The following is a 23,072-nucleotide window of genomic DNA, read 5'->3' on the forward strand; positions in this document are numbered from 1 at the left end:
TGTCAATACCCTGTCAGTCACGGGGACCCTGTATGCCCATACACTGTAAGCATGCCTGCTTTGCGAGACTGTCAGTGGCTGTGTTTAACTCTGGGTTGATTCTAGTGATTTAGATGAATTTGCTTTGGAGCGACAGTGAAGCTGAACCCAGAAGATCTGCCAGCCATGCCATCTGCTACGAAGTTTCCACAAACCAGAAGCTGCAATACCCTTCTGTACAGTCTCAGCCTTCATGTGTTTTGCCATTTCAGGGAGAATTACATACTTTGTATTTACTGGAAAGCTTCCTAAAGCTTAGGTAGCTTTGCACTGGTACCAGTAAACAGGTGCAACCTGAATAATGGTGTATTTATTTTGAATCCTTACAACACTGAGGTGGCATCATCAGTATAACCTGATGGAAGTACCTTGTGAGATTTGCTGAGCAGTTAACCCTCTTCTCTCTACACAGATGTAGTAAACACTGCCAGACCTGATGAAAGAGCCATTATGACTTATGTTTCCTGTTACTACCATGCATTTGCTGGTGCTCAGAAGGTGAGACTGTAGAAGATGGATCAGATCTCATCCTTCACCTTCTGTCTTGTTTCTTTCAGCAGTTTTTCCTCTTCTGATCTTTTCCTCACTAGTTACTAGGACAGCATCTTAGAGCTGAGCTCATTTTCTGTTGCTTGATTTTCTCTGTGAGCCACTGTCTCGGTAGAGCCAGTAGTAGTCTATCCATTTGTTCCATAGAAACAAACCTTCCTGTCTCATCTTTCTGTATATTTACTAATAATATCCAGTAGGTTTTTGACAGCTGGTTACTGAATGGGATAGAGGACATTATTCTCTTTAATTGAACTTGTGTGCATTTGTTTGAAGCACCTTTAAAAATGCAAGATGAAAATAAGCTCATAGTGAAAAACCAATTTCATCAGGAGACTGCCATCTCTTTTCTCCCTGCTGGATATTATTCCTGCTACAGATGTCAAAGTCATCATATCAGACGCTCAGAAAATAAACCCTTCTCTTGTGCTTTCAGGATTGTTTTTAAAATGTTAAATGCTTAATGGTAAGTACAAACAGCAACATAAAATGTTGCTGCTATGCAAAAGAGACACAGAAACACACACAGACATCTCAGAAGAACTCTGGAATCATGTCCTAATGAAAAGAAGGAAAAATGTAAAAAGCAGTTCAGAGCTGGACATACTTCAGGTATTAGTAATATAAAGAATACTGATACATAATGCTAAAGTTATAACTAACCCACATGCAACTTCCAGAGAACATCTCCCCAGATCAAAATGCAGTCTGACTTTCCTGTGTCTTAGTCAAAAAAACATTCTAAGTCACCAAACATATGTGTGCCCGTTTTTAAGCAGATAGTCCTAGTAAAATTATGGTTGTTCCCCCTGTGACAATATTGCAGAATCAAGCTTATTAAAAAAATTCCACCTTTTTATAAGAGCTTATGTTGAATTTCTAGCTTACGTTTTTTTCTGTCAGCACCCATCAATCTAACACTAAATTTATTACAGCTTTGTAGAGTTTCTAGACTACAGGACTATGGACCAGAGAACAATCAGAATGACATTATGTTGTGCTTTTATTTATTCATCCTGTTTGCTACTCCTCGACTCTTTTGTTTTGTTTTGTTTTTTTCTTTTAATTTTTCCCCGCCTCTTGTAGATATTGTGAACACTCCCAAACCTGATGAGAGAGCTATCATGACATATGTGTCCTGCTTCTACCATGCTTTTGCTGGAGCAGAGCAGGTATAAATCAACTGTCCCTTCAGGTTGCTGTGTTTTTGATTGGTTGTTTCACATTTCCACTAGTTTATTAAAAAACCCTGATTTAGTACTTTGTGGTTTTAATTAACAATTGCAAATATTACTTGAGCACTAATACTCATTTTTAACCAACACTTGAACCTGTTTTAGTTAAATGTTTTGTAGCAACTTGAACTCCAATGGACATTCCTGTTTCTAATTTTGGGTCTTTATTTGGTGTTTGTAAAGATTATTTCAGAAAAACTATTTGAATATACTGTGAAAAGCAGTTATTGCTTGTTGCTACATCAACATCTTATGCATTTTCTGCATAAAAGAAAGTTTGACTTTTGGAGATGGAGACTATTTTAGACTTATGCTGAGTAGTAATTTAGGGCTGGATTGGCAAAGATGCCAAAAAATGCAGAAAGGCACAGAAGACATCCAACACATTATTTATGCCCAGTTCCTGCTGAAGCAAACAGCATTATTTGTGGATCAAAGTACTAGTATAAAAGGCAAGAACATCAGCAGTAAATCTGTCATACAGGATGGGATTCTCACTTACAAGCATGTCATTTTCCACTGTTCTGCTTCGTACATTTCTAGCCTAAAAATGCCAACTCACATGAAAAAAAAATAATAAAGAACCCTTAAAGTAGTTGATAGTTCTCCATCCTCAGGATTTTATTTCCCTTCCTGTCTGGTAGGCCCCCTCCGCTGTGTCATAGCACAGCTGTGCTGTTGCACCCTCTTGCTTTTGGGTATGAAGGTTTGGCTATTCATGCAAAAGGGGGATTCCAAATACTCTATAACATAGAAGTCTACACAGATATTTACATGATTGGGTATACTCCAGACTCACATTTGTATGAAAGTAAAGATCTGTGATGTCGAACTACTAATGTAAATTTTAAATATGGTAGAGCTATAAAGTGCCTTCACAAAGAAATTTGGCTGGAGGCATGAAAAGATTTGCTGTCAGTGGTTGAGTTGCATGTATTCTCAAGGGTATATATGCATATGATGTGTAGATACAGAGTGGTTTGGGACTCCTGCATCACATGCAGTGTATTGCCAGTGTGGCTAACAAATCTAATACTGTTTTGGTGTGATTAAAAAAAATAACCTAGTAGGTTAACTTTAAGAATGGCCTAAGATGTCTTTGAAAATCAAAGTTTTATTGGAAAACTACAATGGCAGTGTGAAATTCCCCTTTGTAAAATAAAGCTTCACTGCAACAAGGTGACTTCTGTGCTGATCTGTGCCTTATTCAGGCCATTGGAATCCGTGACTACAGGAGGAGGGTAAATATATAAGTTACCTAGGAGCACAAATCAACAATTATAAAACAACGTGATTTTTATTTGCAGCAGACACATTCTCTTTCTCCAAGCCTGTACCTGTCTCAGAATGTGTTTACGAATATGTCCTGTTTATTTGCTGTGTTTTACAGGCTGAGACTGCAGCTAACCGGATCTGTAAGGTGCTTGCTGTGAATCAAGAAAATGAGAGGTTGATGGAAGAGTACGAGAGACTAGCAAGTGAGGTAAAGACAGCTGCATCTGTAATGTGGTGACAGTTATGTTCATGAGATGCTGAAATCTGAAAGAGTCATGGACTCTCTGCAAGACAGCAAAGTGAAGACACTAGGAGGGTAAATCTCACAGTCGCAGGGTAGAAAGCCGAATTGCCCAAGATCTCAAGGTTCAGGTGATTCCTTTGCCACAGACTTCCCGTGTGACCTCCAGCAAGTCACTGTCTCGTTAATGTGCCAGAAACGTTGTTTTGAGGACTGTCACCGGTCTGCCTCAAGACCAAGCTTGCTGTCTCTGTAATCTCCAAACACAGCCATCCTTGACCAAATGTGGAGCATACAGGATCCTGTCACTCCAGGCAAGCCTGTTGGCTGCTTTGTGTACGGCAAAGCAGACCTGGACAGGGTCTGCCAGGGTGTTTGCAGTGCGCCTGTGAACACAGGCAGCAAATGAATGAAGAGGGGGGCACATTGCGCTCCTCCTGTCTTTTCCTGGTCAATGGGAAATTTGTTGTCAGGACTCCAGATGTGTAGTGCACAAGTGAAAGCCGCCTTGTTTTTAACACATAAGCTGCAAAAACATACTGAGATAATAGACACAAAGACAGTGCTACGTTGGCAGTGACAGACTTCTGAGTGAAGGTTTTTACATGACCCGAGTGACTTGGCTGGTATGTGTCCTGATCTCATAACTATGACTGCTTGAGACATCAAGACCAATACTTTTGAAAGTGGCAAGTGATTTGGGGTAACTCAGGTTTTTAGTAATTAGCTAGAGACACCTTACAGGTGTGCTCATCTTCCTGAAAATCAGGGTATTTCTAGAATTACCTAGAATATCTGGGCAAATTAGTTGAAAAAATACTGTTCAGCTTTGAAAATCTTGTGCTTACTTGCCATTAAGGTACTGATACCAGCTGAAGTCAGTAATATTAAAATGGAGCAAACTTAATTAGGGTTTGTGCATTCAATATGATCTTTTTTTTTTTTGGTTGCTTTTTCATTGCCTTTATTGCAATTGTTTGCATTGGTTTGAAAGCTTTTAGAATGGATTCGCCGGACAATTCCTTGGCTGGAAAACAGAACCCCAGAAAAAACAATGCAGGCTATGCAGAAGAAGTTAGAGGATTTCCGGGACTACCGCCGCAAACACAAACCTCCTAAAGTCCAAGAGAAATGTCAACTGGAGATCAATTTCAACACCCTGCAGACAAAACTGAGAATCAGCAATCGACCAGCTTTCATGCCATCAGAGGGCAAAATGGTTTCAGTAAGTAAAGGAGACATCAATATTCTGTTCTCTGTTTTTCAATGTTCTCACAAAAGTGTTAATGTGAAAGATTGAAACGTCATTTTAAGTCATCCTCAGAAACTTCCATTTGTTGCACTCTGTCAATACCAAACCACTGTTTTTACACATTCTCTTTCATTCTAGAATCTTGCTTTCTCTTAAGCATGCTCCTGCCTCTTTGAAGGCTTTCCCCAAGAGCAAATTGTTTGCAGACAATACAGACGATACAGAGCTTCCTTTGGGAGCATTATCAATACTTCTTTATCAGTGAGGCTAATTGTTATTTACTTAAGCAAAACTCACAGTGGTTTCTCTGACATTTTGGTCATCAGATTTGCAGAAACAGATATTGCTCAATATGTGTTTTTACTTTTTCTACTTTTTCAAATTAAGTTTTCCTTTTTCTTGTGTCTGTGAAGATAAGAATAGTCAGTACCAAGAATTCTTACCTGCTGATAAGTATTGTGAGTTAACTGTGGGTCAAAATATTTCCTGTGAAATATAGCAAACCTGTTTCTGAACTCTGTTCTGTCATTGTATTTTGGTTGCCCGGATTTGATAAACAGATGATTGCTCTGTCTGAAAAGAGCCATTGTCTGCTCCTCACATGCAGAAGATAAGGGCCCTGTTACTTCATTTTCCTAATGATGCCTTTGAGCTTCTGAGGAAGCTCACAAAACTTTGTGCACCACAGCAAGTGAAATTCATTTGTATTCCAGATAAAACATGCACCGAATCCTCTTGATACTTATTATTTTGCTATTGTCAACTTCTGAGAGCAAAGCACTTTTATGCTGATAACAGATAGGTATGTCATAAAAGAACATGCACATTATAAAATGGGAGGTAAAAACAATATATCGTGAAGACACTGAATGTGTAGCTATGCTTGGAAGCCATTTGTGTAAGGGTTCCTTTAGGAACCCACCTGAACGGGATGTGCTATTGGAAGCAGAAGTCTGGACTACAAGACTTCCTGAGCTCTCCGACATTTTCTGTGATTCTGTGATTTTACAAAATTGGAGCATAAAAACTTCTTTTTGGAGCAAAATTCTGAATGAATCAGAAATCTGCAAATTTGAATAAAAGGAGATTATAGTTTCATTGCTCTCTCCTATGTATTCTCTTCACAGGATATTGCCGGCGCTTGGCAGAGACTTGAACAAGCTGAGAAAGGCTATGAAGAGTGGCTGCTGAATGAAATCCGAAGACTGGAAAGGCTTGAACACTTGGCTGAGAAATTTAGGCAGAAAGCTTCCACTCATGAGCAGTGGGCATATGGTGAGCAGAGATGGCTTTTAACATTTTTCATGTTTTAATGTTTAAAGTTGAATTGTCAGTGCTGGATATTTGCCAGCCGTAAGCTCGCTCAGAAGTAGTTTGGACAGTTTTACAAACCTAAAATAATGACACATAAAATTGCAGGTTCTGTTGACTATAGTCATGATCCTAACTTGTAGGTATGTTGCTAATTAAATGTAACTGTAAATATCATACTCTTGAGGTAGTGAGTCAAACTTAATGGGAATATTCAGTGTTTGAATAGAGGTCATTACTGCTAATAGATTCCTATATATTTGTACACCAGCAAATCAACCAGGAGCAGTGACACCACTGTTTAAGTATGAAATTATTAAGAGTTATTCTGAGTTGATTATCATTTGGTCATCATGATGTTTTGAATAGTCCACATAAATGCCGTGATAACGAACTCATTTCTTCTTTGCTCCATACCCTGGATTACACCCCATTTACAGTTCTGTTTTGTAATGGCAGCCTAACTCTACAAGTAGTTGTAACAGCTATAGGACCATACACTGGCATGCAGTTTTGTTGGGGACCGTTAAACACGAATCTGCCCTATCACCCTATTGTTTGCCCTGACAATAGTCTTCTTGTTTCTGCCATGCTCCTGGCTTTTTCCAGCTAGAATCTTTTCATACTGTGAACGTAAACCAGAATCCATCCCATAACACAGTTGCTGGAAGCATACAAGGCTGTAGATGGCTGCCAAGCAGGTACTAGAAGTGAAACTACAGCGTTTATCAGCCCCTGAGAGCCTATTTTCTGAACATAAACTACTCATGGTGACATGTTATGGCTGTTATGCAGGGAAAAACTTCACATAAGCTGGTAGCAAGTGGAACAATAGTCCCTTCTGGCTCTAGAATTCACAGAGCTGTATAATGCCATGTGGTGAGCTGCAGTGGTAGGGGCTGTCTGTGTACGTTCAGTTGTCCCAACGGAGGAGCTACTGAGGAGTAATATTTCGGGTTCTGATTTCCTCTTTGCTTTTCTACCTTTTTGTAAATAGGTTGGCATTTTCCACTGAAAATGCAGCGTGTGATACAAAAGGCAGCCACCCAACTCAGTTTTGTGGTTTGTTTTTTTTTTTAAGTGCTGAAATGAATAATGAATTGAAGGCAGAACATGAAAAAGAATAACAGATCATTAGTAAGAGTGAAGCTGAGCATAGCAGTGCAATTTCTGGTTTCATGTCTACTCTATGAAAGACTTATCACAATAGCTTACAGCCCCATTTTTTACCATTATACCATTTTTATGCCAGTTTCTCAAGCAATGCAATACTTGCTATTTTAGATCAGTATGAACAGCCTATGCAAAAATCAAGGAATTACTGAGAGGTCTTTAAAAATATATATTTCTAATTAATACTGTTTTGCTGACAATTTGCTACTGATTTCAATGCAGGCAGGACTTCATCTCATACATGCGATTTTCACCACCGTGCCTCAGTTCAAAATGTTGATTAAATTTGCAGTTGTTCTAACCAATAAATGAGTAAAAAATGACTATTTTAATTTCCTCTTTCAGGCAAAGAGCAGATCTTACTTCAGAAGGACTATGAATCTGCTTCTCTGACAGAAGTCCGCGCCATGTTAAGGAAACATGAAGCTTTTGAGAGCGATTTGGCTGCTCACCAGGACAGGGTGGAACAGATCGCTGCCATTGCCCAGGAGCTGAAGTATGTTCCATTTAAAGGCTTGCAGCTGCTGACATTTAACTTTGCGATAAACTCTTTCCAATGAATTTGATAGTGTCATAGGTACCAACGTAAGAATTCCAGAGATAGCTTCATAAGTATATTATCTGAGCTGGTCACTGAGACCTTTCCCTCATCTCCCCCTTACCCCCAACCAAATATGGATATTGAACTGACCAAAATTATTTGAAAACTCACATTTTAAAATCGATTTGACAGTAATCTTTCAGCATTAGCTCTACTGATGAGTCCATTGTGTGTTGATGGGAATCCTGGAGGTGTTTATTTCTCAGTTCATATGGTCTGCTGATAGGTACTGGCTATGAGTTGTTGAACTTAGAAAATTCACTTACACAATTTAGAGATCAAGCATCTTCACTTTAAAATCAAGTATTTTCCCACAAACATATTGATCTTTTCAAAAAGCTTCACATCCCTAAATTATCTCTGTAGTAGTGGGCAGTGGACTGACTTTTCTGAAGATTTAATTGTCTATAGTATACTTATTTTCACAAACTCTTTGTCTAATATTTGCTATTTTATATATATTTGCTAATATATATAATATATAATATTTGCTAATAACAAAAAAAAATATTGTCTGCATTTTACAGGAAGGGCAGTGGGGCATATGGAAACTAAATGGCATGCTCAGGGTCACACAAGCAATCAAGCACGCAAGCTGTCCTATAGGAGAGCAGGAGTTTAACCCACAGTTCCATCAGCTTAGCCACAGAACCATCACTCGGTCACTTAGCACCCTACACCCAGAGAAAACCCAACCAAAGCTGAGAACAATTCTACAACACCTTCAGGCTACATCTGTATTGTTGACATCAGCTGCATAGGTCAGGGATGCAAAAAGTCAAGGTCCCTGACTGACAAGACACCCTTATGGTGGCAGAAGTCCTGAGTGTTGATACGGTTACTCTGGCTAAACTCTGTCTGTATCGGTGGAGCTTGCTTTTGTTTGCGGGAAGGTTGTTAATTCACCTGTGTGAAGCACAGTTTTGTCAGCAAAGCTCTGCCCCTGCTGACAGGACTAGTGTTACGTACTGATGTCCCTATTCTGGTAAAGTTGTCTCGGTGTGTACACCAAGCTAAGCACGTTTGAGTTTATAATCTTATGCAGTTAATTGCAGTGGTTTTGTACTGTAAAACAGTGGTGCTACTGATCTGAGCGATTTGGCACATACTTAAATTCATTGCTTACCCGCACTATAAATCTGTAAAGCCAACAGGAACAAATGTGTGGTAGTCATCAAAACAGGAGCCAAGATCAAAATTCTCAGATTCCTGCCCTTGGCTTCAGCTCTCCAAGCTTCAGTTTCTTACTTTCTTGAATAGGCAAACCAGTTACTACTCAAAAATCAAGTGTTAAAACCGTGCCCTCTTTTCATTTGGTGAAGGACCATGACTCATAAACAGCTCCATATCCATTAACAATTTAAAATTCAGAGAGTTGTCTAAAAATGTAGTGATAGCAGCAGCACTTACAGTAATTGTATAATTCAGTTATACAATTTATAATTTAATTATAAATGATATTCATTTAATAATTATAATATAATAAGTATTTAGAAGAAAAATCTTATTTTTCAAATATATTTAAAGGAGGAAAAGTAAAGCACAGTGGACAGAGTAAGTACTGGGGTTTGGTTAGTGTGAAAAAAATCCGAAAAACACAGAGAACGGAGATATCACTGAGTACGTGAGCTTATGAAATACCTTCTGGTATGCCTTGATCTCTGTTGTGAAGTTATTTGTTCCTCTCTATACTAAAGAAAGTTTCTGAAACATGTAATCATTGTTAATTCAGCTTCAGCTTTACAAGCGATGAGAGATTTTGGGAATGTCGTATACATAGCACAGCATCTGCTTACCAGCGTTTTGAACCCTGTGTCCTTTACCTCCAGTGAGGCCAGTGAAAGCTGTATCCTGTCTATTTTAGGATTGTCTCTTCTCAGATGTTTCAGTAATTTGCTGTGTGAAGTTAAACAAGTTATTCGTGGCCTGGGCTGCAAAGGTGCATCTCTAAAAGCAATAGGTTTTCAGCACCTTTGACTTCACTGCTTCTCCACACAATGGGGCTATCGGTGCCTGATTTTTCACTGAGATTCAGCAGCTCAGTTAGGCTTGGTGCCCTTGGAGAACACTGAATGAAAGGTCATAATGGCCAGGTTTTATTATTACCTGCAAGCAAATAAGCAGCTTCTATTTAAATATTGATTTTAATTATTTATACATAATTCCTCAAACAATGAAATTCTAGAGAAAAATGCTAATTTCTTTCTCCATTCATATTTTTAAAGGATTGACTAATGTTTGAATGCTAAGAAATGTGCATTGGCACCTGATACAAAACCTATTGAAGTCAACGTGGGTTTTTTTTTCTTGTTTTCTTTCCTTACTGGATCAGGCCTTTACAGAAATCATAATCATCTGTGTCTAAATTCCAAGTCGGTACACCTCCATGTTTTGTTTTAGTCAATATCTTGGCTGCCTAGTGTTGCTGTTTCAAAGAACAATTGCTGTGTGACCTTGAACTCTACTAGTTATTTTCCTGCCTGTTCTGGGATTTTGTGTTACAGCAGCTCAGTCCACTCACTGTGTGCTTAAGGGTACAGTTGCTGCAAGCCTGTGGGTTGGTGCTGTTTAGATAAAAGGATTTGAGTGTGTGTGTGCAAGCAGGTGATTCCAGCCAGGATGCTGCTATAAGATTGTTGTGTTCCAGCCTGTGTAGACTTAGACAATTCCTCAGCAATGAGGCATGCCAAGGCTTGGATGGGGCTATATACAAAGCTGGAAAAAGTCAGGCATTTCTAAAAAGGGATTTGCCATTTATGACATAGCAAATGCTAAACAGAATCTGAGTGAGCTGTACTATGAAATGTCATATTCATTTATGATCTTGTGTGCTCATTTCAATGTTTTCAATCACCAAGATAATTTTTTTTGAATGTAGTTTCTTGCATATCCATCACTTCCAGTATAGCATCTTGTTTTCAGCCAAGAAGACCGCTCTCTGTAACACTGGAGAGTCTTTTTGCTTCTGGAAACCTGGGCTCAAATTGTGCTTACGTGCATGATTAACATGAGCCTGGTTCTGAAGCAGTGCTAAAGCATGTTGCTCAGCAGGTTATTTTTGTGACACTATCACTATTCCTAAAGTGAGCTTATACTTAAGTGCTTCTTAGGATCAGGACAAAATCTGACTAAATTTGTAATTCTTTACAGATAAGATTGAATTACTTCTAAGATCAATAGGAATGCTTTAATGATTTTTAAATTCCAAAGGCTGCAGATTTCAAATAACCACATAGAAATGATTGTTCTCTTAGCTCTGTAATACACATGCAGCAGTACTTTGTGTATACATGATAAGCAAAATTTCTTCTTACAAAATGTGAAATCTAGTCTCTTCACAGCTTCAGTGTTGAGAGACATACAAAAAATTAATAGGACAAAGAATGTAAACCTGTGTTTTATTTCAAGTAAATAATCTCCTATGAGTTACTGCTTCCTCTACTCCTGCTTTGAGCAGAAAAACGTTCTTTGACACATACAATACAGTCACTTGAAGTAAACTACAACAGGCATGGAGAGGCAGTGGAGCTACACTGTTTGATGCCAAGTGGTAATCTAACTTAGGATTTTTGACCCACACAGGAGTGCCCTTTTTAAAAGTTGTTTTGGTAATATTATTCTCCTACCTATTTGTCCACAGCACATATCCCTTGGAAGAAATAGGATAGCAGAGATATTATGGGGAATGACTGAACCTCCCTGGCAGAGCTGGTGGAGGAACATTGCACATTACCTTCCGGGACTTTGACCAGAGCTAGTACAATCAGTCCCTCACTTTCATGGAAGAGCACCTGCCCTTATTCTAATTGACAAAAGGGGATAAGTGATCCGTTGAAACAAAAATAAAATTTGCAGTACTTTCAGGGATGTGACCTGGAGTATCTGAAAAAATACCCTGTCCATATTCTGGTATATTAGATTTGGTGTGTGAAAAGAGACCACAATACAAATCTTCATATCTCATCCACTTAGTGAACTCACAGGTCACACAGGAACGTTATCCAATAATCTCAATATGTATAATGAAAAAAAACAACTTCCAGCCATGGCAGTAAAATATATCTCAGCCTGTTTCACCCAAAACACCATGCTTTGTCGCATCCCTTGAAGACTAACAAAAAGGCTCGCTCCAAAGGAAGGAAGCGTGTTTTCAAGTTATGGAACCCTTGTATAGTATGACTTGTTGGCAGCTTTCTCTTTATGTATTACAGTTCTACTTTTACAGTTTTGAGTTGTTTCTATTATATTTTAAAATTGTTATAGCATTTTATTGTTACTTGGTTTATTATCCTTCACTTTCAACAGTTGCTTGATTGCAGCACACCTGAAGCCTCTTCTAAACATCTCAGCTTTATGCTGAACCAGATTGCTCTGACTGAACTTAGAGGAGGAAGCATGAATGCTGCCCCTGGCCTACCGTGTGGCTTCCTAAAGGAAGGCTACCTCTGTTCTCATTTTGTCCTCTGTGAATCTCTAAGTTACTGGCAGAGTGATTTGTACGTGCCTCTCTCCAATTGCCTAGAGAAAAATGCTCAGAAGAAGGGAACAAATTCGATCTGCATTTAATGTCTTGTTCAAGCCTTAAAGTAAATCTTAGCTTCATGTCGCCATACTGTCACATAATCATAGTCTCAGCAATGTTCAATACTGGGCAAAGTGTCCTCAAGGAGCAGCGAAGAGCTAAATTCAGTGGGTGATGATAAATCAGTAGAAGTGAACTTCCAAAGTGCCAAACACATGTATTTTACTATGGTCATGATGGCTGCAGGAGAAGCAAGGAGATTGTCTGCCATCGAGATCAAAAATTCTATTTGAGACAGGCTCAGTTCAGAATCTCAGGATAGAGCCTTGAAAAGTTATTCCAGTCTTAGGCAGAATAGTAAGTTTCTTTCGGTCAAGGTAATATAAGACTACTAAGCAGGTGCAAAAGCAGTGCTAGCTGCTGCACCCTTTGTGGGTGAACCGATTCATGCTGGTGGCATACATGGGCCTGGAGAATCCTTTTCACTGAACCAGCCAGTTCTAGGGTGGAGCTCTGTGATGGGTTCCTGGAGAGGAAGATGAAAACTGTTCTCTGTGCCCCAGATCTGAGCAGCCCCTATTAGTATTGCCAGGCCTGTGAGAGAGAGATCATGTTTTGAGTGCAACCTGAGGTCTGCTTCTCAGTTAAATAATTTCAAAGTGTATGAGGCTGGAAAGGATCATTGCATTATTTAAAAGGAAATGTGTATTTCAGGCCAATTAATTTAAAACTGTAACAATCTTCAGAAACTTGATAAAGCCCCAGACCAAAGCGTTCTGGTCTTCGGGAGATCAAATTGCTTGTGCCACAGGCATAGCTGAGACAAAGATGGTTAGATACCTTAATTGTCTTAAATACCTGCACGTTACAAGTGGGTACTTGATTTTTCTCACAACAGAGGAGGTCGATCCTGTTCCAGTGCTGTGCTTCTTGAAATGCTGAATGTCTAGATTACACATGTCTATACTGCAATACTTGCTTACCTGGAGGAGAAATACTGGGGGTAAAAAAAAAGAGGGGGGGGGGGAGAGCGGAATTACTGAGGGCGGGTGGAAGAGTGTAGACAATGCAACTGCTCCTGTCTTTCAGAAAGTCACACAGATTTTTATCTTCACTCTTAGTGAACTGGATTACCATGATGCTGCAAGTGTCAATGATAGATGCCAAAAGATATGTGACCAATGGGACAGCCTGGGAACACTTACTCAGAAAAGGAGAGAGGCACTGGAGGTAAAGCATATAACACTGATCAGCAGCTCAGCTGAGGCAGGGAGCGGGGAACGAACCATTTGTTTCAGATCTGGAAACAGTGCAGTCGAGCACCCACTTTGGAATCTGAACAGCAATAACCCCTTTCCTCAGATCTCCATTTCATTTTGGTGTGGTTTTATCTGCAAACAGATTGAATTGCTCAGAGCAGACTTGACAGTACTCAGCTGCCAAGGACAGTCCTAAAGCAGCAACAAATGGCATGCTGTTTATAGCCCCACTTTTTGGGAATTTGATGTTCAGCAAGGATAACAAAAGCCCTTAGGTGTTTACCTTTTCATACTTGTCTGAGTTTAATCAAGTGTGCTACAGGATAATGGCTAGCACTGGGTTAATTTTTTGGTAGTGAGTATTCCAACGCAGTGAGATACTTCCCAAACCCTTGTTCCTTAAGAAAAAAAGAAGTCACACACATATGACAAGGTGGAAAACATATGCCTAACTCCTCCTTTTTGTATTTACAAGAAATGACTAAAGTAAGATTAGCAGATTTTGATTTGCAGATAGATTACAGTAACAAAAATACTTAAAATATCAGTAGTGAAAAAGTAATTTCACCTATTAGCCTTCAAAGGCACACACCCCTTTCAACATGTTGGATAGAAGAGTATCTTTACTGCAGTGAGTCCTATGGCCTTGAGTCGGAATCCTTAAAGCAGGTGCTGAGATCAGTTGACAATACAATCAATTGCTTTTGTAAAGATCAGGCATGACTTTGTGCATGGCAGGGTATGTGTGCGGAGTTAGGTCTTGCCCTAGTAACAAAGGACTGTACCTTTCCCAACCTGTACAGAGGACGGAGAAATTGCTTGAAACAATTGATCAGCTTCACCTGGAGTTTGCCAAAAGAGCTGCTCCTTTCAACAACTGGATGGAAGGCGCTATGGAAGACCTACAGGACATGTTTATTGTTCACAGCATAGAGGAAATTCAGGTAAGTGGTTGTCTATGTTTTGACTTACAGTCATAGGGAAAATAAGAAAGGAAGCTTTTCCTTCCTGGTGAGTAAAACATCTGTAAGAAAAAGAAACCCTACCTGTCCGACATTTTCTTTGTGTTAGGCAGTGTCTGCTCTATTATAAATAGGGCTCTTCATTGATATGAAAGCATATTCCAGAGATCATGGAAGAAGCGATGGTCCTGATAAAGTGAATAAGGGCTGTTTCATGAATGTATCTACACGTATGATTTCCTGTATCTACAGATATATGTAAACAGGGTGTTTGAGAGGGTGAGAGAAAAGCTGTGCTTATTTACAGCAGATCTTCCAGATGTTGGAAGAAAGTTTTCATGCTTTTCCTCTCTGTTTCTGATTTTAGAGTTTAATCTCTGCACATGATCAGTTTAAAGCTACTTTGCCAGAGGCAGATGGTGAAAGACAGGCCATCCTGTCAATCCAGAACGAAGTTGAAAAAGTTATTCAGAGTTACAGCATGAGAATAAGCGCAAGCAATCCTTACAGTACTGTTACTGTGGAAGAGATTCGTAGTAAGTGGGAAAAGGTAAGCATGCTAAATACATAAATAACATAGTATTCTAGTGTAGGAGTACTAAGAATATTCAGAGAACTTTATAATAAATCTGGAAATTACTCTAGAATATCAGATGCCAGAATGAACTTTCTACAGTACCTTATGCTCTCCCTTACGTTTGCTAGGCTTGCTTCAGAATATCCCTTGCTCCCATCGCTCAATATTACCTATGTCCTTTCTAGGGGGGCAAGAGAAGCAGGTGTTGGGGCTAGTGCAAGCTGGTGGCTGGCCAGCAGACGGGCCAAGGGGTCCTGTTAAAAGAAGAGAAAATGATTTTATTCTTTCTCTCAGTATAAACTGTAGTTCATGCATCTCTTCTACACAGCTTCTACTTTTCACAAATGTAAAAAATGAGCACCTTTAGGATCATTAGTGTCCTGTCCAATTAGACTGAAATTGGCAATTACCTTAAAAAATTACTGAGGAGGGATTAAAGGGAGGCTCCTAGAGCTATCGCACAAACTTTATTTTGTTAGTGACCAAGACAGATAATATGCTGAAGGGAAATGATTGTGTAGAATGTATGAATTTACCAAATACCTAAACTTCCATGGACAAGAACACACCCTCAATGGGTTGTAAAAACCAAGTAATAAGGCCTAAATTCAGAATCTCCCAAGGCAATCCAGACGTATAAGCCAAAAAAAGCATTTGCAATGTATTAGAGGCCTTCAGATATACCTGATGGACAGGATATGTCTCATGTTATCCTATCATAACAGCTGTGCTCGAATAAAATGTTTTGCACTGACTGTTCTTAGAACAATTACTTAGAGATTGAAAACCCAGCTGTTTCAAAAGAAAAACAAAGTAACTGCTCTAATATCAGTTCAAGGTTAAATAATTGTTGTGAACTTGAATCCAGCCAGAGGTGAGAATTTCTTCTTTCTCCTTATCAGTTTCTCTGGTCAGGCTGCCCAAGACCTTGTTAGCAATTTCTTATGTTAGCACAGAATTAGTAACTAAAACAGTGGTCGTGTTTCTGGCTTGCCCTTCTGATATCAGCCTTCAGACCAATAAGAAAAATGAGTAACTGTGGACTTATTAGTTCCATTTGTTTTTAAAGTATTCAGTTGTGCCTGCTCACACTTAGTGCTTTCCCACTGTAACAGGTGAAGCAGCTGGTGCCTCAGAGGGATCAATCCTTGCAGGAGGAACTAGCCCGCCAGCATGCCAACGAGCGCCTGCGTCGCCAGTTTGCTGCTCAGGCCAATGTCATTGGGCCATGGATCCAGACCAAGATGGAGGTGAGTGTCAGACTCTCATGCAGAAGCTGACAAACAAAGTGGTTTATGATTTTTTATCTCTGCTTTATATACAAGACAACAGCAGTCTCCATGATAGTTCACCAGTTTTTTGATCCTGAAGTATTTAGCACTTGTTAAGATCATGTTTAAAACTGTGGAAGCTTGTACAAGTGGTACATCGATGGTGAGCGGGAGATGTAGCTTTGAAAAATCACTCACTAAACAATTGCTGTTTAGCTTCTGCTTTCTGTAAAGGAAAGATACCAGGATCACTGTGATCTTAATACTAATTCCAGAAATAAACATGCCCCATTTCTTTCGAAATGTGTTTTCAACAGTGAAATTTCTTGTCTCCACTGTATGAAGGTTTCATTGCTGTTGCTTCTTAGTATGAAAATATTACATATTTATATGAAAGCTGGTCAAATTAGCAAATCCGAAGCTTAAATTTTGTGGGGCGGGGTGTGTGTCTTTGTTTCTGTTGACAGGAAATTGCCCGCAGCTCTATTGAAATGACAGGGCCTTTGGAGGACCAGATGAATCAGCTGAAGCAATATGAGCACAATATCATTAATTATAAGCACAACATTGACAAACTGGAAGGAGATCATCAGCTTATACAAGAAGCCCTGGTGTTTGACAACAAGCACACCAACTATACTATGGAGGTAGCCATTTACTCCTTCTTGTAGCTCTTAGATTATTCCGTCCTCTTCTGCCATATAACCTCCTCCCCTGATCTGAAGAGCCTGCAACAGAGGATGGAATTTGTCAGACTTTCTGATAATCTCATAAGACTTGTTTTATTTTCACTTTTTACTTTTAGTGAGGAAGTATCCATTTAGAAACCAGTTACATATTTTCCTGAAGGCCATTTTTATTTTTAATGATATTTGGTCATAATATAGAGTTAGTGGTATGGAAAAAGGTATCACATAAATATTTAGAGCTCATTTTTTGCTTACTGTACTTTTTATACTCTGAGAAGAATATGTTTGATTCTTTAATAAATCAGTATTTTCTCTCTCATAGCACATCCGTGTTGGATGGGAGCTCCTACTTACCACCATTGCTCGAACTATCAATGAGGTTGAGACTCAGATCCTGACAAGAGATGCCAAGGGTATCACCCAGGAACAAATGAATGACTTCAGAGCATCATTCAATCATTTTGACAGGGTACAGTACTCCTGCTTTTTCTCAACTAGCAATATTTATTGTTCCCAACAAGTTGCTTTTTATTCCAAACGTGAGCCTTTTAAAAAACTGCAAATGCAGTAGCAATAGGCTCTTTTTAAAACAGCAAAAGATCAGTTAACAAAGAATTTACAGCCTTATGAAATTATACCATTGTACAGATATGTTAAAGGTTCATTTTTACTCTTCAAATGTAATGCAGAATTATAGTTCTGCTAATATGGTTGAGCATTTGTTCAAATAATAGGCAGAACTGGATAAATCTGTGTGTTTTGGAAAATAATGTGCCCCTTTATTTTAAGGCAGTCCAGCATGTTCTGTGTACTTGCCAGCAGCTTCCATCTCATTAAATTTAGCTGTAATCTAGATTAAAGTTTATTTTACTTTGAATCCCAACATATCCTCCTAGAAGTAGATTTGTAGGGAATATAATTGAGGCACTGATAGCTGTCAAGGAAAATCCTTTATTTTTCTGGCTGTATATGGGAAATAAGAGGCTGTTTTTTTCAGTTACCTAATCATGGATGAGGAAAAAAGTAGGAATAAAACCACTATTGTGAAGGAATTTAACTCAGTCCTGTGAGTTACACAGTACTCATGGACAGAGGGTTAAAAAGGCAGCTGTTAATAGATACAACAGCAAAACACATGCAGACAGATCTGACGTTTCCAGCTGGAGAAAAATCTGTACATGAGTTAACTCTGCTGGCTCTGTGCTCACATGAACCTACCTTCAAAACCAAGTTCACATTTCAAATGCTGGAAAAAGATTACCATAATGCAGCACCAGGCTGTTGTCTTTTCCCCAGTACAGATTCCTGTAGTTAGAGGACTGTGCTTAACCCCCCGACCTACATTCTGTTATCACATGAATCAGCTCCCTCACATCATTTCAGGCTATAGCAAAACGCCTCTTTCTTTTCACTGACATCCTCTGTCCAGCTCTACTCAGAATGGTTACCCATACCTGGATTGATGGTGGATGCGCATTGGATGCTGACAGTCATATTTTGCTAAATATTTTTTAGAATGTCTTTAATTGGTTAGAAAGAAAAGCAGAATTGCCAAACCTCTGCTTTCTGAAGTAGCACACAAACATGGGAAATGTTAGCTACACAGGAACTGGGAACAGATTTTGTGGAATATCTTAATGTGATTGTAGTGCAGCATAATTCCTTTCTGTATTTTCTAAGGAAGCATAAGGTAACATCACAGAAGCAGAGATAAATTTCCTGGGGTGGAAGAAAGTAGCATACTAAATTCCTTTCTCGAGGCACTGAAGCAGATAACTGAGCAATTAGAGCTATTAAGAACAGACAGAGTTCAGGCTTGGATAAATTACACACCAATATTTGAGAGACCCTATTAAGGGAAACCACGCATTTTGCACAAAGATTTGACAGCTCCCTAAAGACAAGGAAGCAAGGTGACTGAATCCTAGTATAACTTACACTACCTGGCCATTTCTAGCATCCCTGTATCTTTGTAGCTCATAGCTGAGTTTCTCTGCCATGCTCATGGCAAGGCTGGTTCAGTGGCTGAGGAGATACCACAGCCATCTCTTGGTGCCTCAGAAAGTCTTGCACGGAGAAGCTAAATCAACCAAGTGGCAGCAACATCAACCAGCCCTATTGTCACGGACCTTTAGACTTTGCAGATACAGTAAAACTTAGGAGATGCCAAAGGATACAATAGAGTGAGGCTTTAGGAAAGGCTGTACGGCCTGGAAGAGGGCGGTCGTTTCAGGCAGCTGCAGGCAGGTTGGAGCTGGGCTGTGACAATGACGCGCAACACAGAAGTGCTTCCCAGCTCCTAGATCCTTGCCTGTCCTTGGCTGTCTCCTTGCTTCGGGCAGTGTCCCTTCTGCCCTGGCTTCTGTGGCAGGGAGCCTGAGTGGCTGGGTCAGAAGCGGAAGGAGACAGGTACGTTACCAGCTTCTGTGGCCTCAACAACCCGGGCCTGGGCTGCTTTAGCTGCAGACCTTGCCTTCCTCCATGACAGATGTAATCCAAAGGCTTTGAAGAAGAAGCCTGGAAGGATTGTGTTAAGGGAAGGACCATTTTGCAGATGCCCTCTTGAGTATACTCCTTCCCCTAGCATCAGACATAGGAAATAGGTCTGTGGAGGACTTTTGCACCGACACCATGCAACAATTATGTTCTTAGTAGCATAATGCAAGTTAAAGAAAGTAAGAAGTTAAGATCTAAACCCACTCAGCCATCAAGCCAGGCTTTCTGCAGGGGAAAGGTCTTAGAAACACTGATGAAAGAGAAGGTTATACTGATTAAATTACACTATAATTTAGTGGGAAGTTGCAACTCAATCTACACAGGCTAGAAGGAGATGTTGAACAAACATGTTTGAGAGAGGCAGGCTTCTTTTTTTTCATTTTTATATCCTTCTTATGTCCTTGCACACTTGAATATTTAGTGTTGGTGAATGAAGGAAACCTGGGGTGCTTCAGAGTTACTTCAGAGTACACAGAATAACAAGGACTCTAAATTTGGAATTTAGATAGAGAAGGCAGTAATGGATTCTTTTATGGCCTTGATTACCTTAAACAGAAATGAAAATGAAACCGGATCATCTGAATGTAAGCAGTAATATGAAAAATGCTTCTCTACGTCAGACAGAATTACCCATATATATAATGTTGCCACATATAATAATTTTGTTGCGCTTAGCAGCAGTTCTGAATGCCTGTCATAGTTTAAAAAATACACTGAAAGAATTGGACTGCTATTCACAATGATGTATAGCTGGAAAAGATCCCCAAAAATAATACTGTCCCTGACAAGTAGGCTTTAAATACCTAAGCGCAACTGATTCATTTATGCATGCTACAGCTCTGACTTCTGTGGCATTTCTCCAGTTTAAGATTTATTTAATGTTTGACTAGTAATGTGTGTTGAGGATGTTGGCAAAGTGCTAATATGCAGAGTAGCTCCCTTCCCCATTTTAAAAAATCTTCTTTGGTACACATAAACCTAACAACTTTTTATAGAGTGCTTCTAGAAACAACTTGCTTCACTTTTAAATCAGAGGAAGGAACACCCATCTTTCTCCCCAGGAAGAATATATAAAAAATCGAAAATCTTAGTTCATAATCCATTATAGGGCTTAATTCTGCAGATGTTAGTCCTTTGAAAGGAGTTAAATTATTGGGTGAATTGTTATAAATGGCTTCTACATCTCGAATATCTGAAAGAAAACTATTTGGTATTTTACAAGGGTTTTTTTTTTGGGGGGGGGGGGGCTACATGCCTCGTTTTCTCCAACTGCAGTGAGTAAGTGGGCATCATCCATGTAAGAATTACAAGGACAGAAAGAGTTGTGTTTCTTTCAGTGCATCCACCAGCAAAGACATGCTAGCACAGAAAGCATTACAAGTCGTCCTTGTTAAAGGCAAGTGGTAAATATGCCATCTCCCTTGGGTCAAGGGGGCAGCCCTCTAGGCTCTTGTGTTTCCAACAGGCATGTACACACACTGGTACCCAGAGGTTATTCCTGAGGATGCTGCTGCTTACCCACTACTACTTGCTGGAGGCTTTGCCTGAAGGCACAGTCTAGCTGTAGGTATAAATATAATTCTTCAGCAACGCTGGTTTTCCTTCCTTTCTTAATGTGACTGCATAGAGGAAAAAAAGGTGAAAGTGGGACACAACGTCTGAATCACAGAAGGAGTTTAGAAGCGTTCAAAATGGTGCATAGCTGAATTATGGTATGCAGGCAAACTGGGACACCAACACAGATATGTTGTTAGTCACTGGTTTTGAGCCTTTTTATGTAGGGAATCCTTTTTCAGATTTAGTATATTTACTAAGTCCTAACTAAGATTGCAAAGTATGTGATAAAATAGATGCAGCTGCTCTGCATCTAATATCCTAATGGATGTTAATATATTCTGGTATTGATTTTTGTGCAAACTATAGATTTTAAGTAGGAGCTGTGCATGCAGAACGATAGCATCATGCCACCCTATATTTTACTAACAGAAAAACAATTCCCTATTAAAGGAACCACATGATCAGTCTTATGCAGGTCAATTAGCATTCAGGAAACTGAAGGACCTATTCAAGAATGGATTACTTCAACTCAGAAGCTCACTTGTTTTATAAGGCCACATGTAAATCACAAAAGAGAAGGAAAAGATTTCTGGGGACTAATAATGAAACATGAAGGGGGATTTCAGTGTTTTATTTTGTATTGGTAGGAAAAGATGAACAATGCAAAGTTATTTATATGCTTTAAAAAACTAATTTCAGTGCTTAATGTTGGTCTGCAAACAATAAAAATAAATACAAAGAAACATTTCCCAAAGAGAAAGCCCTTGCATGGGCTCGATCTATGCATTGATTGCAAAATACCATTGCATCCCGTGAAACTCTGATATACTGCAAAGGCAAAGACGCCTTTTTAGGCCATATATAATGCAGATAAATTTGCTGTGAGAATGTGAATGACCCTTACTGGGGAGTCCCGCTTAACCAGATGATGGTTGTGAGCTCCAGCACAACCATTGCACTCCTCTCCTAAAGAAACTGGTTTCTCGGTAGATGTGCTGGCCTCTCTCACTCTTGTCTGCCCTTTTCTATCTGTTGCACCACTACTGCTGCCGTGTGTGCCTGGTTAGGGAGCTCCTGCACATAGTGCACACCCACCTCTGGTGTAGTCAAGTAGCTGATAGTGCTCTGCCCACAACTGGTAGAGGAAGTGGAGGGACAGAATTTGGCTCTTAGCTCCCATTTTTGTACCATTTTGTTTGCAGTTTCACAGTAATATTTTTGGCTTTAGAAATAAGGTAGAACGAGCTGACTTCATTCCTGGTGTGCCCTGCCACAGCCTGTCTCTAGGACGAGAGTTTCAAGCCAGCCCACATTAACATTTTCAGAATGATAAAATAAACCATTTTGAATGCTTTATAGCAGGAATTATCCCATAAAATGGAAATAGTAAGGGAAAAAAGCTTCGCTGTGATTATGGCTTTTAACTAAATGCTGCTCCAGATTTGCAGCTTTACTTTATCTCTTGTCATTGACTTCCCACTGTTATTTTTCATCTTTTCTTTATGGAGCTGGTGGAGGTTGATGCAGAGGGAGTCAATATAACAGCATGATATGTCAAAAATGCTTGGCATTATTAACTTAATAAAGCACCACTTCATCCTATTAGTATATTAAGTAAACCCAGTGCATTTGTTAAACCTCCTGTACTTTTAGTTATGCATAACTATATAGACATTTAAAAAATAAATTATTAATCTAGCAGGCAAATATGTAGCAGATGGAAACCCCTGGGTCTTCTCCAAACTGTCGGCCTGTAAAATCAATAAGGGTAATAATTTTTCATCTTAGAACATCTCTTTAATTGTGTTCATGTTAACTCAATCTGAAGCACAGCTCTGGTAGACACATTTTGTATGAACAGGAAGAGAAAGACAGGCCAGTTGGCTGCTAAGAAATTAGTGTGAATTTCTTGACCTGCAAAATGGAAAAAAGTATTGCTTCAAAACAATGATCCCGTTTGATGTGGTGTTACTGGGAGCCATTTAACCTGGAATTCAATGGATTCTTTTTAAAGTCAGTGTTCAAAGCAAAACCTTACTGTGTAGGTTGTTGAAGGAGACAGA

At 39.4% G+C, this 23,072-nt stretch overlaps 1 protein-coding gene across 7 annotated transcripts in view; it reads left to right on the forward strand.

Annotated features, from left to right (window-relative positions):
- ACTN2 (actinin alpha 2) overlaps window positions 1–23,072 on the forward strand; it is a 69,771-nt gene that overhangs the window by 41,144 nt on the left and 5,555 nt on the right. For 5 of the 7 annotated variants that reach the window (XM_040599106.1, XM_040599099.1, XM_040599104.1 and 2 more), the window contains exons 8-18: window positions 452–537; window positions 3,214–3,306; window positions 4,334–4,564; window positions 5,719–5,866; window positions 7,421–7,571; window positions 13,320–13,428; window positions 14,261–14,401; window positions 14,787–14,969; window positions 16,112–16,246; window positions 16,735–16,914; window positions 17,279–17,425. In XM_040599106.1, coding sequence (XP_040455040.1) covers window positions 452–537; window positions 3,214–3,306; window positions 4,334–4,564; window positions 5,719–5,866; window positions 7,421–7,571; window positions 13,320–13,428; window positions 14,261–14,401; window positions 14,787–14,969; window positions 16,112–16,246; window positions 16,735–16,914; window positions 17,279–17,425 — 1,604 coding nt within the window. Of the gene's footprint in view, window positions 1–451; window positions 538–1,674; window positions 1,761–3,213; window positions 3,307–4,333; window positions 4,565–5,718; window positions 5,867–7,420; window positions 7,572–13,319; window positions 13,429–14,260; window positions 14,402–14,786; window positions 14,970–16,111; window positions 16,247–16,734; window positions 16,915–17,278; window positions 17,426–23,072 lie in introns of all 7 variants that reach the window. The other 2 variants (XM_040599102.1, XM_040599105.1) reach the window with 1 other exon arrangement.

This window comes from Falco naumanni, chromosome 6, assembly GCF_017639655.2.
Source record: "Falco naumanni isolate bFalNau1 chromosome 6, bFalNau1.pat, whole genome shotgun sequence".
Classification (NCBI taxonomy): Eukaryota; Metazoa; Chordata; class Aves; order Falconiformes; family Falconidae; genus Falco; species Falco naumanni.